At 41.8% G+C, this 20,895-nt stretch overlaps 1 protein-coding gene across 1 annotated transcript in view; it reads right to left on the bottom strand.

The window, feature by feature from the left end:
• Nucleotides 1-14,299: 14,299 nt before the first annotated feature.
• LOC124620213 overlaps nt 14,300-20,895 on the bottom strand; it is a 79,903-nt gene continuing 73,307 nt past the window's right edge. The window contains exon 5 of the mRNA XM_047146881.1: nt 14,300-14,486. Within this exon, the coding sequence (XP_047002837.1) occupies nt 14,355-14,486 (132 nt within the window). The 3' untranslated portion in view covers nt 14,300-14,354. The remainder of the gene's footprint in view (nt 14,487-20,895) is intronic.

Genomic DNA, 20,895 nt, shown 5'->3' with positions numbered 1-20,895 from the left:
AAAAACACATTCACATCATCCTGCTTTTTAAAAACCTTTATATTTTTCAAAAGGTAATGACAATATGTCGCAGATATGAGTTGCTTGTTACTACTTCAAGGCAGATGTTTTCGAATATGCTGGCATAGTTCTTATTTTATTGAACTCATCCACTGAAATCCACCCACTGAAGTTACGACTCAACAGTATCACAGACTGCGTGCCTGTTTAATTTATCTAAGGCTTAGCACTAACGAAGGGTGCCCTGGAGTGTTTCTTACGTAGGACAGTGTTCGCCCCATATCGCTCATATTGTCTGTGTCCAAGTTTCAGCAGCCGAGCAGGTGACCTACAATGCCTGCAACACGAGCTTGAAAGCGATCCGTCCAGGTGCTCATAGAACAGATACTTTTTCCTGTAGTAGCGAGGATACCGCTTGGTCATGACCATATCTTTAATATAGTCTTGTCAGGTTGACGTCCAGTACAAGCTAGTGTCAGTTTGAGCTCCCATATCAAGAAATTTACCATTTAAATATTTATTAGGACATAAACGAAAATGTATGTCATGCACAGCGTATTTTATATGTATAACGTGACATTTTAACTATTGATAAAATCTACTCCTAAACTTGACGGCGATAGATATGAAAAAGAGATGAAATGTGGCAGTTTCAAAGCGTTGGAAAACTTGGAATGCACATACACCAAAACCAACTGCTATTGTCTCCCAAACCATTGACAATCTGTTGAGTCTTGTTTCTGCTGCTAAAACTTTTACAATGCATACCCCGTTTTTCATCAGTGATTTTAACTTGCTTTCTCTTTCCTGGGTACCATCCTTTTAATATCCTTTCAGTCGAACGCGCCTTTGAGTAGACACAATCGTTTTACCGCCTTACGTTATAAAAGAGACAAACAAATATAGGTATCGGGGTGGTAAAGCGGGTAACGATAGTTAAGCAAGTTGTCATGTAATGTCGTAGACTGTCTTCTTGGAATGCACTTCAAAAATTTCATTTCAAGAGACATGAAAGTATGTGCCGTAGTTGTCTATGTTCTGTAGCTGAAACATCTTAATCCTCCTTACCTGTACATTCAGTAGAAGTTGGTGTCTTTATTTGTCAGTGTTGTTACACCTCGTAATGCTGAAAAGCACAGGGTGAATCCCCTAAAACTTGCACCACATATATTGCGGCAATGGAAAGGGCTATTGATGTGCGTTTCCCACAGAACTGACTTTAGTCAAGGGCTTGTGTTGTCAGCCAATAAACATATTGTAACAATACTTATAAAGTGTATTTTTTGTGCAAACATACACTGTTTTAAACGGAATAATTCCTATTGACATTAAAACACTAAAAATAGGGTAAATTAGAATGTCTGTCGTGTTCTTTGCAGGATTCTAGTGCAAGTCGCTTACGAGACATCGCATTTTGAAATGTTCCCACACAGACACTTATACAATGCAGCACACACTAAAAAACAAAACAAGTGCATACTCTAGTTGTGTGGATTCTGACCAATAAAGAGACAAATGACCATCACAAGTTGTGTTGAAAACGACTATATTCAGCAGCAACACATGCAACGATTCTGGTACGGAACGACTGCTGCAAACTTGCTAACATTTCAGCGGAGATGTCAGAGCAGGCTACAGTAATACGTCGTTGCATATTATCGAGTATAATTGTATGTATTTGTAGACAGCGTACGTCAGTTTTCCCCTCACAAAAAACTCTACAGGCGTCAAATCAGGGGAACGAGCTGGTCAAGGTACAGGTCCTCTGAGTCCAAGCCAACTATTTGGAAATAATTCGTGAAGACGTGCTGTAGTACTTCATCCACTATCAGCTGGACAACCATCGTGTTGGTGTCACAGGTTCCTTCTGTCTGCAGAGGATCCTCTTCTAGCATCCATGGAAGATGGTCTGTTAGGAGGCTGTGATACTTGTGGGAGTTCAGTGTTCTGTCTATAAAAAACGGGTCTATGAGCTGACAGTTCACTATCCCACTCCACACTCTTACACTCTATGGACGCTGACGTTCCACCTGTCGAAGCCAACGCGGATTGTCATCAGACTAATAGTGCATGTTTCGGTGTTTTACCTGGCCGTGACTGGTAAATGTGGGTTCATCACTAAACAACACACATGTTACATCTGGAGTATCCTGTCTTAATGTCCATGTACAGAAGTTAACACGATTCTCATAATCGTTTCCATGTTGCTTTTGATGGAGAGGAATTTGACAGGGATGGAACCTATGTCGATGGAGAGTGCATAGACACTTGCCTACGCATTCCACTTCCTCGTGCGATTGCTCGGGAGTTAAAGCGTGGTTCAAGTGCAACAACAGCTACAATATTAATTTCCTCTTTTTATATCGTCACTTTTATCCTTCTGTTACGTTGTCTAGGTGTTACGCTACCATTCTCTCAGGAGGCACCGCCTTGCTGTAACACTGGCCGTGTGGGCGGGAGAGTTTGCGTGGTCCAGTGAAGCAAGAAGCTATGCCGGCGGTAGTGTAGCTACTGGCAGGTCCAACCTAGCGGAACAGATCTCATCAAAGGAGCCATACTAACAAGGGGAGGCCGCCAATTGTGAAATTCAGATTCGATTCATACTGCGCATAATAAAAGCTCATGGCCAGAGGTGTACTGTGGCAAAGCACCAAGATGCACTTCTCAGCCGTTGTCGAGAAAATCGACAGTTAAAAGAAACCGTTGCGGTGAAATACTCTCTACGATTAGTAATTCTCTACAGCGTCGTGGCGCAGCGGCAAGCGCTCTGGTTCGATATAATTCCCGGCAATCAGTTGCAACAATTATGCATATAATAAGTTGTTGAAAGTCGTTTGTCGTGGAAAAACTGGCGACTTCGAACATCATTATGTTTTCCGCAAACAAAGTTGTATTTCACAAATGTTATTAATTGTTTTCATAATGTTAACCACGCATAGTTAACGGAAGACGTAGAAACCATATTCCGAAACGAATACGTATAGCGTAAGTCAAACGTTCGAATTAGAATAGAGACCCCACGAACACAAATTTGCTGTGGCAGGTATGAAATATAAACTCCGTTACTCGCTCGTTACACTTGAATGACAGATGTTGAATGGGCCGAAACGAGTCGCCGCATAACAGCGTAGTTGCCTGCTAACTTCGAAAGAAGGTAGATGCGGTCCCTAGCGCAACTTATAACATTGTCGAAAATCAGTGCGGACGGGAGAGCTTTGGTACACCCTGCTAAGAAAAACGGAAAAATGGAGGCGGTACAACTGGAGAGCGATCCGCCTTCACCATCATGCATAAGCAATTCATTAATATATATATATATGACCGAGCGAGGTGGCGCAGTGGTTAGCACAATGGACTCGCATTCGGGAGGACGACGGTTCAATCCCGTCTCCAGCCATCCTGATTTAGGTTTTCCGTGATTTCCCTAAATCGCTTCAGGCAAATGCCGGGATGGTTCCTTTGAAAGGGCACGGCCGATTTTCTTCCCAATCCTTCCCTAACCCGAGCATGAGCTCCGTCTCTAATGGCCTCCTTGTCGACGGGACGTTAAACACTAACCACCACCACCATATATATATTTGAATTACAAAAAACTAATAATAAAAAAAATTGCATGGCGAGAGATTCGATCCGGCGACCTTCGGATTACGAACCCGAGCGCTTACCGCTGCGCCACGACGTTGTAGAAAATTACTAATCGTCGAGAGTATTTCACCGCAACGGTTTTTTTTAACTGTCGATTTTCTCGACAACGGCTGAGAAGTGCATCTTGGTGCTTTGCCACATTACAACTCTGGCCATGAGCTTTTATTATGCGCAGTATGAATCGAATCTGAATTTCACAATTGGCGGCCTCCCCTTGTAAGTGTGACTTACAACGACCCGTCTTTCTTTCCTTTCCTTACCCATCCCTCCTTCCTACCACCACAACCTGTCTCAGGGGCCCGAAAAGCCTCAGCAGTTTTTGTGTCGAAGCTATCAGGGACCGTGTGATTGTTGTTGTGCAGGAACATTCACACATTAAGAAATACACGTATAACCGTCTTTTGGAGGACAATACCATCAGCCCAATACAGGACAACCCTGCGGTGATCGGCATGATCCTACTGGAGGAGGACTGTGTAGTCTGGAAGCTCTTAGTGACAAACCGGCACATATGCGGCATGCGTGTGATCGCCGTTTTACTCGAGATGGCCGTAGAGTAATTCGTGTGCTGCATCTCTGCCTGAGCAGGCCTATTCAGCATTCACTCTGTTCACGCCGCATGGGGCTAACCAACCAACTACCTGACTGGATTGCCGCGTCCAGAGGGTACACCATATGCGGTCGAAACAAAAAGATGAAGTAATGTTCGGACTCTCATTGATTCAGACAGTAATGTTCGGACTCTCTTTGATTCAGACAAAGGCAACGGACCACAGCGAAGAACAGCTATTGTGGCACGTAAACTAAAAAAATATAACATCGATATTGTTGAGCTCAGTTAAACAAGACTTGCGGGCGAGGGTCAGCTAAAAGAACAAGGTGGAGGCTACACTTTCTACTGGAAAGGAAATATGAAAATGAGCCTCGTATCCACGGGGTAGGGGTTGCTCTGAGGAATCAACTTGTCGATGATCTAGACGAATTACCCACTGGAATAAATGAAAGACTTAAGATCCTCCGTCTTAAATTCGTGAACAACCAAAAAGCTACTATAATTAGTGCATACGCACCAACCCTAGACTCAGAGGATGATAAAAAGAAGAGCTCTACAGCCAACAAGACCGACTTTTATCAACCATACCTCGATCAGATAAAATTATTCTACTAAGTGATTTCAGTGCACAAGTTGGCAGTGACTGTGCCATATGAAAGGTGTCACTGGTAAAGAGAGCACAGGCAACGACAACTCCAATGGAACCTTTCTTCTGACTAAATGCTCAGAACACGATCTCGTCATTTCAAACACTCTGTTTAGACAGAAATATAAGTTTAAAACAACATGGCAAAACCCCAGATCAAAACACTCCCATCTCATAAACTACGTGATTTTGGCGTCATCGAATTATCCGTTCAATAATGACTGTACAAGTGCCACCCAAACGGTGGAAGCAGAAGAAACAAGCAAAATACCTGCTAAATATTGAACGACTAAAAGTTAAAGAGGTCAAAAAGATTTCCAGATCATTGCGAAGCATATGTTGCCTGGCGAGTATCCTGAAAATGTTGAAGAACACTGGTCAATACTGAAAGTCGTCATGCTTTCGGCTTGCCAAAAATCAACTGGATTCATCGAAAGAAAACATCGAGAATGGTTTGGCGAAAATGATGGTGAAATTCAAAGCATGTTGGATAAAAAGGTCTACATCAGGCAAAATGATCCAAAATCACTCCACAAAATGCAAGCTTATCTCCATGCCAAAGCTTGTGTCCAAAGAAAAACCAGGGCTCTCAAAACCCTATTGTGGACTATAAAATCAACCGAAATGGAAAATTTAGGAGCAACCAATAACTCCAGAGCCTTCTTCACTGGCACAAAAGAAATCTATGACCCCTCCAAAAAAGGCTTAAACGCCCTTCGATCTAAAGACGGTACACAGCTTTTCAAAGACTCGGTATCTATTGGCTCTCGATGGAAGGAGCACTTTGAAGAACTTCTGAACAGAGATTCAGAGGTGCTAGAGGACCTTTTCATAAAAATACTACAAAAACCCATTAATGCCACTTCCCTTCAAGAGTTTGAAGAAGCTACCCACGAACTGAGGAATGTAAAGGCCCGTGGACTGGATGAAACCCCAGCTGAACTATTTAAAAATGGCGGCACTGAATTAATCAAAAACTGTCACATCCTTATTACCAAGATATGGAAGGATGAGATAATATTTGCAGATCTGCGTGACACCGCTGTTATTACTACATTCAAAAAACGCGATAAGACCCATTTTGGAAATTACCAAGGAATATCACTTCTCTCAACAGCTGGAAAAATCCTTGCTAGGATTCTCTCCAACCGGCTAATTCCTCCGACTGAAGAAACCTTATGTGAAACTCAGTGGGGCCTTAGACCTAATCGAGGCACGATGGATATGATTTTCAGTGCAAGGCAAATTCAAGAAAAATATTCAGAACAAAACCAACCCCTGTACATGGTATTCATAGACCTTTTGAGAAGCACTCTGGAACATTCTGGCATCAAATGGATGTCCTGGATAATACACCAAAATACTTCGGAACATGAATGCCGCTGTCCTTGCCAGAAATGGACCAGGAGAAACGTTTAAGATTACCACAGGAGTCAAACAGGGATATGTTATTGCACCTATCCCATTCTCGATATTTTTGGGAACCATATTCCACCTTGTTAAGGGAAACCTACCATTGGGTGTTGAAATAGCTTATGGGATTGATGGTAAGCTAAAAGCAAGATAACTACAACAGCTGTCATCGAAATTCAGTACGCTGATGATAATGTTATCTTCGTAAACACAGAGGAGGCTCTACAAAGTACCCTAAATGCACTAAGTCTGGCATAAAAATCCACTGCACTAGAGCTTAAGACGGACAAAATGAAAGTCCTCTGCAGCAGCTCCACTTATCACAGATGATCTAACACCTCTACAGATTGTAGACAATTTTCCATGCGTGGGAAGCCATATTTCTGCAAATTCAAACATAGATGCAGAAATTCAACAACGACTAAAGTGTGCAAGTACTGCATATGGTTGTATTTTGGAAAGAGTGTTTGATGACCATGATTTTAGTGTTGAAACTAAGCCTATGGTCTACAGTGCCATCATCATGCCTACACTTGCTTATGGATGTAAAACTTGGACCATCTACAGGCGTCGCTTGAAGTCCTTAGAAAAATACCAGCAACGCTGCCTAAGGAGAACAGTGATAGTAAAGTGGTAGGGTCGGCGAACAAACAGCAGCATTTTGGAAGAAACCAAGTTCACCACCACTGAAGCAAAAATTGTTTTACACCAACTTCGCTGCGCTGATCATATCATACGCATGCCAAACTCCCGTCTCCCCAGGCAAATCATGTTCTCCGAATTGAAGAATGGTCAGTGCAATCAGGGAGGGTAAACAAAACTGTATAAGGCCGTACTCATCACAAAATATCAAATAAAGACAAATGATTGGGAAACTGCAGCCCTAGACAGATCCCAATAGCGACAAATTATTCACCAAGCAACACTTAATTTTGAAAATTGCAGGAGATTAGGAAGAGAGATCGCTACAGAGAACAAGAGCTCTTCAGAGGAGCAAACCTTTTACACCATTCCCTCAACACCAGCTGGGTATGCCATTACTGCGGAAGAATCTGTGGCTCCAGAATAGGACTATTTAGCCACCAAAGAATCAACAGATAACGCTACCATAAGAAATTTCATATTCGCAACGAGAAAATGTCTATGATGATTATGGCACCACCACTTTCACGTAACTAGTTGAAGAGGTTGACTAATAACTGCCGAGATGATTAGCGTCTATTGGGATATCTTGCCGCATACACCACACAAGAACGAACTGCATTCTTCCTACTCTCTGCATACACCATGAGCATATCGGCTTTTTCTGCACTGGTAAATCCTATCGTTCACTCACTATCTACTGCACACACTAACTGAACAGCAAGTCGCAGTGCACTGAGGGAACACACAATCACACTGTAAGTAAACATAGCAACATCGTACCTAACAACTCCGCAGGTTGAATAGCACAAACAAGTGACGGTGTGGAAAGTTTTCAAAATATGTAGTAGACGACTCGCACTAAAATCCTGCGACCAACACAGTGACATTCTAATTTACCCTACTTTTAGTTTGTTAATATCAATAGGAATTGTTCCATTTAAAGAAGTGTAGGTTTGCATAAAGACACGCTTCCTAAGTATTATTTCTATCTATGGTGTCACCGCCAGGCACCACACTTGCTAGGTGGTAGCCTTTAAATCGGCCGCGGTCCGTTAGTATGCGTCGGACCCGCGTGTCGCCAATATCAGTGATTGCAGACCGAGCGCCGCCACACGGCAGGTCTATTATAGAGAGATTCCCTAGCACTCGTCCCAGTTGTACAGCCGACTTTGCTAGCGATGGTTCAGTGTCTGCATACGCTCTCATTTGCCGAGACGACAGTTTAGCATAGCCTTCAGCTACGTCATTTGCTACGACCTAGCAAGGCGCCATATTCAGTTACTAACAGATAATATTGTGAATCATGTACCGTCAAGAGCGACGTTCATCATTAATGGATTAAAGTTAAGTATCAAACCAGCTACGTTCGCTTTCTAAATTATAATTCCTTGTCATGTTCCAGACCTCACATCAGTATAGCTCTTCCCTCTTTACCCCAGCCTGCGTGAGCTAAACGCGTGCATTTCGACCTCCTCTAGTAACACGGTGTTGGCTCTTCTGCCAACACTGCACTATCTGTTCATTGGCTAACAGTGCGAGCCCTTGACTACCAGTTCAATCTGTGAAAACCGCACATCAATACCACTTTCCATTTCAGCAATATCTGTAGTGCAAGTTTTAGGTGATACACTCTGTGCAAGTTTTAGGTGATACACTCTGTACATCCTTACAGAGAGCAATTTGTTATCAGTCGTCAGTTGTATATGTACTGCGTTTTGGAATTATGAAATGTTTCAGTTATTTCTTGGTTTCCATCTATACAGCAGTAAATAAGATGTTGAAGTTGTACACCGGCGTCGACTGCTATGTTTTTCTCCGCTCAGGGACTGGGTGTTATGTTGTCCTCATCATCACCATTTCATCCCCATCGACGCGCAAGTAGCCGAAGTGGCGTCAAATCGAAAGACTTGCACCCGGCGAACGGTCTACCCGACGGGAGACCCTAGTCACACGACATTTTTTTTACTGCTATGTTACTAGTGTTCTTTTATTGTTTTGCTTTTCTTATTCCACGTGACGCCGTTAGGTATCCAGTAAAGCAGTATCGAGTGAAGAGGGACACTATATATTGTAGTGTTCCGAATGAGGAGATCACAAGTCACCATGTGAAACAGATGGAGAAAACAGAGGGACTCGGATGACCATACCATGAACCTTCCAGAAAACAACTGTACCTTCATGCCAGATGTACTGGGCCATTGTTTGTTGTTGACCTGGACGTTAATATCAATAATTATTAGAATGGGGGACACAATGTTTCAGTGCAAAATGACACCGGTTTTTGCAGAAATCAGTGATGCAAACAACCCGTCAGGAATACATTAAATGAACGTGTTTTTGTACCTGTTTCTTTTAATGCAGAAAGGTTGTCTTTACACAACAGTAATTTTATGTTATGTAAGTACGTTTCTGGTTGCTGCTAGACGCCCAGCTTTCTCGCATTGATTTCTGTGTGCAAGGGCTTCTAGCAAACAGGATTTCAGATTTTGTTTCTCTTAACAGATTAGCTGTTTCCTTGTAGAAGATTCCTGAGTATGGTTTACTGTACTATTTGTGTGTCTGAAGTGTTGTATTTTCAGTTTTGCTCTTTTTTTGTTGTATAGTGCATCTTGAAGGATAGGTTGGCTATTTACTTTGGTGAGAAGCTATTGTATGTTGCTATGGTTCTACTTGTGCCCATTTTCTTGCAGTCCCACTCATAAGCTGTTCTGATTGACAGAACACAAACTACTGAGTGGTTCGAATGACTGCAGTTATTGTAACAAAATTTATTCCATCAGATAAAATGTTTGAAAATGAAACGTAAAAGGTAGATTATGTAATTATGTCAGGTTGACCTTCTTAGGTGTTTTTTATTTGAAACAAGAGAACATTGGCAGACGGACTTTCAGTGGAACTCTTTAGTGCATATCGTTACCATGCAGCAGTATGACAAAAGGTGACGATGACTGTTTTTCACTACATGTTACTCACTAGAGAAAGACAGCCTCTGTAGATGGCAGCTGAGTGTACATGAAATGGGCGGTTGGACTGCGTCACATATCAACTAGTAATTAGTTTCACAGTCTTCATTTGCATCTAGAACCTAGGCAGAAGTTGATGTGCCTGACATAATGCCTAGTAGCAATATGTCTTGCAATAGGTGTATCACTCAGTAATCTCTCCTTTCCAGAGTTCTGCAAAATTTCCATGTATGTATACTTATGCCTGGTTATCAAATCTGGACTCCTTCTTTGGCCGAACGGATGATCTGCTAGTAATTTCCGTTCATGTTGTGTAAAGCCCTTACATCACATGCCAAACGAAATACACGATCACCAAACCGATTTTCAAGGAAGCATACCAGACCGATCTGTAGTTCACTCATACCTGCTAAAATCAGTGTCCTCTTGAGTTGTAAATATTATCATATGTCTTCAGCTGCCTGCTCCATTCAACTGTTAATGTTGATGTGCAGAACAAAAACAAGCCTGTGCAGTTTGCCCAACTTGCACATATAACGGCTTTCTGGGAAATGCCTGTAGTCATGCTCTACAGTACACTGTATATCGTGTGAGTATACATATATATTTCTGTATATGCTGTGATACTGGCAAACGGACTGTGAATAGAAAAATGAAAGAACTGCAGTGTAACACAAGTATGAGCGGTAGTCAGAGCCTTTGGTGACTAGTTTCCTGCGATAAAGGTAGAAGTTAGGAAATTAGTACTTAGATTTAGCCATTCTGAAACATAGTACATACAAAATTTAGTGTACTGTTGATGCCCACATAAACACTTAAAGCATAACTATCATACGGGAAATTACGTCTCACGTTGGTACTGAGAACATGCGGACGAGACTGAAACAAAGCAGTGATACGAAAATCTGGCACAACAAAACTTACTGTATGGTGCGTCAAAAAGGAAACTCGTTGAAATTTGGTATCAGAATTCCATGTGATTTGTTGTTTGAAAGTTTTCTGATCTCCACGTAAGACATATTGTCATCAATATTCCAAAAAGTCAAGTCGGATCTGTATAGGGATGTAACTGTAGCATATTTTAAGAGGTAAAGTGATGTGCAGTTTCACACGTATAGCACTTAAATTAGAAGCAAGTCAACGTAGATATTTTGTACTGATATATACGGATAATTTTAATCTGTAGAACACACCAAAACATTTTATAAGAAGCGAAAAAGGTATTTGTTGCAACATAGAAATTAAAATATTAAAGATGGTCGCAGATGCATTGAAGGACAATGAGTGACATAGATAGAAATAATCCATAGAACATTTAAGAGAAACATTCGTACAATGTGAATCATTAAATACTCTTAATTTGTGCCACTCATATTGAGTTTGTTACGTTTTTTACTGCAATGTTCCACTAACTAGTTCCATTTCACTAGACGACCTTAATTGAAAATTGATCAAATGGCCTTAAGTGAAGCTGGTGTTGGCGTCACAGACTGTTAAAGAATCTATTGTATTAATTAATGGCTGCCTTTTCTACAGCCTACAGGGTCAAATCTCAGATACGTTCGTCCCTGTGAATTGATCTTTGGAAGACTTTCATACTATGCTAAATGGAAACTGAAGATTCTACCGAACGTGTTGTACATTATACAGAAGCTATTATACCACCCCAAATATCTAGAGTCCCTAATGACATCCCTTTGGCAGCAAAAGATATAAAAAAAATAATTATTCTGACCTTGACGGGAGCTACAGCAACAAAATATCAACACTATTGAAAGTCTGACTAACTGAAATACTATGTAACTAACAACGTCTATTACAAGGAAAGAACTAAATGAAAGACTATCAGATGATACGAAGCGTGAAACTCTTAAGAAAGAATTCAAAATACATGCCTTACGAAGATTAACACCAGACAAGGTAAAGTGATGAGAGGTAACATTTATCCAAGAAGAGAAGTTCGCTGCGACTACAACGTAGAACTTCAATGGAGATGTTAAATCGCTCTCTTGTAGACGTTGCGATAACAGTACGCCTATTGACCACTACTAAATTGTTTCAGACCGATCTGGAGTTTTAAAGCTTTTCCAGTGTCGTCTTGACGTACTAGTCAGAATTCTGAACAGATGTAAGACAACAGTTAGCGTTTAGCCAGACAACGGAACAGTTGTTATACGTGAAGGAAAAATAAGTCGTGTAATACTTAACCAATTCTGGGACTTAATCGTCGTAATCTGTGATAGTCACGAACACTAAAGTATATAGCAACATACCAATCGCCGACATAAACTCTACAAATAGCCTTGAGTAGGAAACATTTACACGCGATCATGAAGAATTCAAAGGTACGCCGTGTTGTCGGAAGCTGTAGTCAATGTCAGAATTGCTGATGCAAGAAGCTTCAATTCCCTGAGTGACAGATCGGTGTGCTTACAAGTGCGGTGGTTAAATAATTCATAAGTTCAAACAAACTCAGATATAACTTTAATGCTTCGAGTCGGCTACATCATTTAATGGAACTTTACTGTATAACTGTGAATTAATTATTTCTTGAGAGAACGCCTAAGTTAAAGGTGATTTAGTGGCATTATTAACAGGGAACAGTAAGTTTACATCGAAATACGACGCCTTCTGTACGTTGTTTAGAGAATACCTTACCTATGGATTTACGACGTAGTAGTTGAATTAGAACCGTAGTGACGCCTTAACGACGCTATAATACTTCACAAATCAACATCCTCGCAAGACTATATTGTGGCATCGGCTTGAATGGTGCAACTTATGAATCGAGATATCAGATTTTATACGTCTGAACATTCATTTGGAAACCGGGTACAAATACTACTGTTATCAAGTTTTGCGTAAGCTTATAAGCCCGTCGCGAACACGCGACTGATATTTGATTTATTGTTTCAGATAAAGGGAGTTGGTGCGGTACCGAGTGGTCCAGTCGCTGTGTGTGGCAGTAAAGAAGACGGACATACTTCGAACACCATTGCTTCAATTGTAAGCGAGGGCCGCTTAAACATTCCGGCTTGCTGCTCCATCATACGCGGATATCTGTTAAAGGGAGACAGTATCTGAAACTAACCAAACAAAGTGAGGAGTCTGTCACAACAGTTACAGATCGGAGTTGTCGACAGACGCCGACCTGTGTCAACCAGACTTGAACCTCCATTCCCATCGAGCTCTCTCTCTCTCTCTCTCTCTCTCTCACACACACACACACACACACACACACACACACACACACACACACAACCGCGCGCGCGCGCCACAATATCAATAGCGTTAAGTTGTAAATCTTTACCTTTCACCACCTCATTGTACAAACTATCCACGGGACTGTTTGTCAGATATTCTGTAAAAAAGATACTGTACAAGTATCTAATAATGTTTGGACAATATGGATAGTGTCTTTGTGAATATCTGACCACTTTTAAAATGTTACGAGACTCAAGAATTGTCTCTATTTTAGTTCCTGAACGGCATCAAAAAGAAAGTCTCTGATAGTACAGTTATGCTGTAAAATTTTACACTTTTAAGAGTTATCCTGAAGTTGCTGGTTCTCATGCATCTTCACAATTTTAAGCAATAGAAAGAGTATCTTAAAAGTCATTTTATGGCTGGTCACGGTCTACTTTCAACCTAACTATCGAAAGTATTTTGATTATCAAGTGTTCAAAAAAACTATACACGTCCGACTAAATAGTTGCAAACTAAATAGGCACTACAAGAACTTGCAGAGGTTTGCTGTAGTTACTGCTGTCCCATTCCACTCTATCCACAATGTTTCCACGCTAATTGTTACAGGTGCAAATTGTGTGTACATTTAGGCAACAAATAACAGCCTACAAATTCTACTTATGTGTAGAGCTTAACGTAATTGGGCGGAACTACCAAATACGTATCTTTCTCTGCACGAGTAGTAAGTATCATATCCATACTACGCAGAAATGTACAGAACAGTACGACGACAGTCATCATGGTAGAACCGAAGTAGATAATAACTCTTAAAATGGTTCAAATGGCTCTGAGCACTATGCGACTTAACTCCTAAGGTCATCAGTCGCATAGAACTTAGAACTAATTAAACCTAACTAACCTAAGGACATCACACACATCCATACCCGAGGCAGAATTCGAACCTGCGACCGTAGCGGTCGCTCGGTTCCAGACTGTAGCGCCTAGAACCGCAAGGCCACTCCGGCCGGCAAATAACTCTAAAGAATTGTGACATTTCTTCATCTAATTATCTTTGCTAGGCATCTCTTACAACGTCCAGTGCATGCCGCTGTAACATTACTCTAAGGTTTTATAGAAGACATGTCAACAATACAGCATAATTTTAATCATTTCGAAATTTATAGATTACTTATGCTTCAAACACATGGAGGGTAGCGTATTTCTTGGTCACAAAACGAAAGACGACCGGCTTGTATTTGCTGTTGTTTGGGAATTTGTCGTGAGCCTACAGTTGATGACGTCACTATCGGCGTTCGCTGGCCACCGTGCTGAGCGCCTTCTGTGTTGCCTGGCGCGCAGCTGCGAAGGAGCTGGCCCTGCCCAGGTAGCCCTTGGCCCTGGCCTTTGCCGCCGCCTCCCGAGCCGCCTTCTCCTCCTGCAAAGCAACGGAACACACAACAGTCATATCTCCAGTTTAGCTCAGATAAGCGTCAAAAGTAGACATGTGACAGCACTAAGGAAACGGAAGCACAAACAAAACCAATCCGTATTCTAACGCCTGAAGGGCATTGACGGACAGTAGGCGTTGCTTCTCAGATTGGCACAGTAAGGATGTAGGGGAACAGGAAAATTGATGGTGTTATGAGTTAACATATTACTAAAAACTAATACTTTTTGCGCGCATTAATAGCATAGCCGTTGATTTTACTGCACGTAATTTCATACATTTTTATTTTCAAACAATCACAACAATTTTGTCAATTCTAAAAATTGATTCAGAAGTATCGCCTTGCCCCAGCTTCGGGAAAATGATTTTGACCACGGGGCAGAAAAACAAAATTCAAAACTGGAATATTTTTTATTTTTATGACGTATAAAATGATGAAATAAACATTAATATTCCTTTATTATGTGGTTAGTACTTCACGAAATGATTATCATTGAAATTGAAGGTGGAGGGGGAGAAAGGAAAGGATAGGGAAGAAGCTAATGATATCAGCTAAAACGATGCTTGAGACCAATTTCAATGCGGAAATATTTGATTTGATGCTGTAACGTGACTTACATCAAGAGTAGAGCTAATTAGTTACATTTAGCATGCCAGTTTGCTTATGTGTTTGCCTGCTTACTTTGCTATTTTAGCTAACACTTCTTTTTCTGCGGGTTAGTTTTACAACATTGATTCCTTATGCCTACCTTCTAAAATGTCAGATGTTATTAGGCATGGAAAACTAGCACTGGAATACATACTTTGAATGTTGGGCATTAATTTGGCGACTGTGTGTATATGTGGAAATTAACATTATGATACCCGCACTTCGTTTACACTGAGGACTTATTTTAGCAGACATTCTAGAATATCGTGGCACTTGAGAATCATCACTGATGTAGAGAATTGTTGGAAGGAATAATGTAGTATTTTGGAAGCACCATGGACGCGGAACATGACTAATTTATGATTCAGTTGCGTTGTGAACGAACTGTTCTACTTCGAAACGAACAAATTTCGTTTTCACCAGTGCTGATGTTGTTCTCTACAGTTCAGTTCGTAACGGTAAGGAATCATGGTACAACAAACAAACAATGCGTATTTACTGTGGGGCTGCCATCCGTTAGTCGAAGTAAGAAAATTGTGGTACAAAAGATGAAACTATGCACGTTTTCTACAGTGCAGCCTTCTGCTGTTGACAGGAACTTTTCGAAGAGAAACAGAACTCGATTTTGTTTCGCGTTTTCAAGTTTTGCAGGATAGTATTTAAGGAAAATCTCACAGCTGTGTGTTCCTAATCCGTTATTTACATTTTATAAGTAGTTGTTGGTTTTTCGCTATTTACAGTGAAATCTGGTATCTACTCGTTCCAATATTCCATGGCGAATGATAGATAGCAGCAAATAAATGTTACCAATGTGACTGGTGAGCCAGTCCTTAAACGAATTTTAGGAAGTCAGTAATGCAAGCATTGTTGCCAAAATTTTTAGTATTTTAGGCATTCAGATGCTTTATTGTATCTGACGATTAAGTCGGCGTTATATATTAAATTATTCTCTTCACATGGCTGCCGAGGTGAGGGTGAGGGGCGGCGGGGGGGGGGGGGGGGGGGGGGGGATGTCTGATTTCCCGGTGCATGTGGCCGTATGTGATACCCATAATGACCTTGGAGATATGGAAGGGCTGAAACATGTCATTGAAATGTGGTATGTGCTACTGCAGTAGGATAATATTCTTTCCACGATGACAAGGAAGTATTGATGCTGACATCAACGAAAGTGATGCGTCGTCCGATGTTTACTCCTTTCTAAATCTGCAGTGATCCACTACTAACATAATGTTTATACGTAGTGACAGAAAGTAACACTAAGTATTGTTTCTGTACTACAGTAGCAGTTGATGGTTGATGACAAACTCATATTCAGCTATTATTATGAGCAACTCAAAACACTAACGGGAAGATAAAGATACAAATAAAACAATGAGAAAAGTTTTCGCATGAGACAGTATCTGGAATCCAGTCATGCTGTTAATGCTGGCAGAAAGTCACGTCAAGTAACAGAGATTTTTCTAACTGAAATACGTAACAGAAAGTTCTGTATTAACTAAGAGTGAGCAGCCGATGAACGGGCGGATATATTGTCATAAAATTGCAACTCCACAACTCGCTTTGTAGAATGTATTGTTTCTCGTCGTATGCTCAAGGCTGCATGTAGGTTTTAAAATGGAGTGAATAATTTTCTTTCACCTTGTACTGACCTGATGTGATTGTTTCATGTGACTCGCAAAATGTACTAAGTCTTCACCAACAACAATGGACAAAACGTTCAGCGCTAGTGGGAATATGATTGGTATCTGATGTACTTAGAAATGACGGATGATACCATAGCACAGAGTCAAAACAGTGACTTTGTGGCATACGACAGGAACAGAATCTAACGTAGTAGTAGTAGTAGTAGTAGTAGAGGGGTTTTGGGGGCGCACGACAGCAAGGTCTTCAGCGCCCGTGCAGTATCATAGTGAGACGGGTGTCAAGAAAAAAAACCCTCAGAACATTGACATAAAATGGAACATAAAACACGGGGAACAATCATTGAAAAAATGTGCTCACCCACACCGAAGCGTGGGATGAAGCAGGGCGTCAGCAGGAAAACATGGACAACACAGGAAGAAAATGGTAGAGGGAGCTAAAACAATGTAGCAGATGGAAGTGGCTGGCTGACCGCAAGGAAAAAGGGGAGGAGTCAGCCACTCTGCAACACACTAAAACCTCCAGCCTAAAAGTTTAGGCCAGAGTCCAGACAGATCACAGAACTTAAAAACCCTAGACACACACGTCTCATCGTCAGCTAAAACACAGGGCAGATCACCATCAACTTGTGCTTCTGCCCTTGCATCACGGTATAACATGCAGTCTGTTAAAATGTGCCGGACAGAGATGTGCACACCACAAGCGTCACAAAACGGAGGATCCTCCCGCCGTAATAAATAGCTATGCGTCACAGGACAGTGCCCAATCCGCAGACGTGTGAGGGCCACCTCTTCCCGCCTGAGCAACCGGCAGGAGGAACGCCACGGCCGAGTGGTTGACTTTACCGACCGCAGTTTATTGGCCGACACCGCCAGCCATTCGTCCTCCCACAACTCCATGCACTTCCTGTGGAGTGCAGCGATGACTGACTGCAAGGGGATAGGACACTGGACCACATCCTGCTTTCTGCAGGCCTCCTTGGCAGCCCGATCGGGCTGTTCATTGCCCCATATTCCTATATGACCAGGCACCCAGCAGATGGATACCTCTTTACCCCGCCGTTGGAGCAAGTACAGTTGGTCATGTATCAGCTGGACCATCTCCTCAGTCGGGTATAGGCTCTGCAGCGATTGTAAGGCACTAAGAGAATCGGAGCAGAGTAGAAATCGATCGCCCCGAACACGATGCATCTGCTCCAGTGCCTTCAGGATCGCGTGGAGCTCCGCTGCGAAAACGGTATATTCAGCAGGGAGGCAGAATCTTACGATGAAACTGTATGCATATTTAGAAATTAAGGAGCTGATGCAAGGTTTTTCGTTTCCTTTGAACTATATTCATGAACGTTGTACTATCTGAACAAAAATATTATACATCCCTATGTAATGCAGATTTGACAACTAGACGTAACGGGAGAGCCCCCTTCCAAGATGCGGTAACAGCAGAATCGGTCGGTCATCTAGCTCAGTGACTTGGAACGTTCACTAGTGGTGGCATTTACTCGAGTAACAAACATATTAGGGACATTTCAACCCTTCTAAAAGTTGCTCAGGTGTACTGTTGGGGATGGGACTGAAGTGGAAACCCTAAGAAGAATCACAGGTAACAAGGAGAGTACGCCCACTAGTTATCGCCGAATTCGTCCAAATGTACATGTAGGGCGTGGTGAGACAAGAAAGTGCCCCAAAGGGAAACTCCAGATGGCCAAAAGTTTAGGAAATAAAAAGAATTTTGATCTGTCACCATGTGCACCATAACAATTGTCCCTGTGAGAGGGAGTTTCGCAAGTGTTGCTTGGCTCAGCCTTAAGAGCTCAGATTCGTAACGAAGAGGTCGCAGTTTCAACTCCGCTTGGTGGCAAATATTTCTGTGCTCCTTGGGAATGCGTAAACTATTGACATCACAGTTAATAACATCGTATATCTTATTTTATTAATGTGTAGAAGCACAAAAAGTACAGGCATAGGATGAAATGCGGAACTGCAAAACATTTAAAAATGGATTGTAGTTAATGCGTACACGGGAACGTCGTGTATGTAAATCGACGTTCCCGTGAACGCGTAAACTACAATCCCTTGTTAAATGTTTTGCAGTCCCGCATTTCATCCTATGCCTGTACTTTTTGTGCTTCTACAAATTAATAAAATAACGTATATGATGTTGTTAATTGTGATGAAGTAGTGTACGCATTGCCAAGAAGCACAAAATTATTGTCCACCGGGCGGAGTTGAAACTGCGACACCTTCGTTGCGCATATAAGCTCTTACCGCTGAGCCAAACACCATTTCCTAAACGCCTTCTCACAGTGACAGCTGATAAGATGCACATGGTGACAGATCCGTATCAAAATTACTTTTATTTCCTAAAGCTTGGTCATCTGGAGTTTCCACTTGGGGCACTTTCTTGTCTCACCACGCCCTACATGTAGCATGAATTTGGACGAATTCGGCGATGACGAGTAGGCCAAGAGCAGGAAGGCATCATATACTGACCGACAGGGGCCTCCGAGCACAGCATGAAGCAACAGAAAGAATAACCCTTGAGTTTCAAAGTGCCACTGGCAATCCAGGTAGCACAATGATCGTATATGGGGTGTTAAAAGGAATTGGGTACAATGGTCAAGCAGTTCTTCATAAGCTACACATTTCTGTATTGAGTTCTAAGCGACGCTTGAGGTGGCGTAAAGAGCGACACCACTAGAAAGTGAATTCCTCTACACTCAGTGGCGATCCGATAGAATGGTATCTGTTTGCCGAATGCCTGGAGAACGTTACTTGCCATCATGTATAGCACCAACAGTGAAGTACGGAGGAGATGATGTTATGGTACAGGGGTGCTTTACGAGGTTAGTTTATGGTCACCTTACTGCGCTTAAGAAAACTCTGCATACAGAAGGATATGAACACATTTTACAGAAACATTTCGGAGGCGACGATTGTTTGTGTCAGCGTAAAGTGCACCCTGTCATAAAGCAGCATCTGTGTGGTAATGGTTTGTGGACTGAGCTTTCAAGAGCCCCGACCTGAACCCAATGGAACGCTTCTGGCACGACATAGATTGTCTGTTTCACTGCAGAGCAGAGAATCCAACATCAATATCTTCTCTGGTTTTGGCGCTTGAGGAAGAATGGGCTGCCATTCCTCCACGGACATTTAGACACTTCATTGAAAGTGTCCCCTGTAGAATCCAGTTCGTCGTAAAGGAGAAAGGTGGACACATCCAATATCAGACAAAGCACGTGTACTATCTCCCAGCTGAAGTACAGTGCACTGTGGACGGTAGTTCGTATCAGTGTGAGTAAGTTTTTGTGCCATTCCAATCTTGTATTTATCAACAGAAAAAATAAGTGTCTTTGCTCGTCCTGTTCTCTCTTATCGCATTCTTATGGTCCCCATGTCACAGAGTCGTCCTCAAAGAACGGTTCCGTAAATTTATTCCCCAGGCTTTCGCGAGAACGGCGTCAGCTTCCTTCCAAGGATTTCCATTTTAGGTCCCTGAATAACGATGTTAAACTTCTGTGTTGGCCTCATCGACACCCTTTAGGAAAATATAATTTGTTCTATGTATGTTGTAAATTAATTAACAGTATATACTACAAATTTTATGGCATACTTCCTTTGGTCCGAGGTGCGAGCACACAGTCACAATAGTTCTTATTACTGTTTCATTTATTTCCTTACTCTTCATGTTGCACAGCCATTGTATTACAGAACAGCAACATATCAGCGAATGCTTATAACAATGGCTCCTATTTTACAAACTAACGACATTGACCGCACAGGGTACGTACTGGTGTAAATTGTGAAAGACGGAGAGTGCGGTTGCCGCCTAGCTAGCACACATTTAGGATCTCCCCTGTATTTCTGAAAGTAATTTAGTTTTTTATAGGGTATTAATTAATCCTAGTATGGGATTGTGTGTAATGTCGTTTTGTAAAAACGCAATTATTGTCGAGATCCGTCGCCTGCTAAATCGTTATGAGTAATGTAAATTTGTGTTCGCCATGGAAGCAGCAACCTTTACTAATCATCCTGATTCTTAAACTTAAATTAATAGTGATGAGCGTTAACAAATAAATTCAGTTGTTTGTATTCTCGCGGGTAGTAC

Source organism: Schistocerca americana, chromosome 6 (assembly GCF_021461395.2).
Source record: "Schistocerca americana isolate TAMUIC-IGC-003095 chromosome 6, iqSchAmer2.1, whole genome shotgun sequence".
Lineage (NCBI taxonomy): Eukaryota > Metazoa > Arthropoda > Insecta > Orthoptera > Acrididae > Schistocerca > Schistocerca americana.
This window is presented reverse-complemented; position numbering and strand designations above follow the sequence as displayed.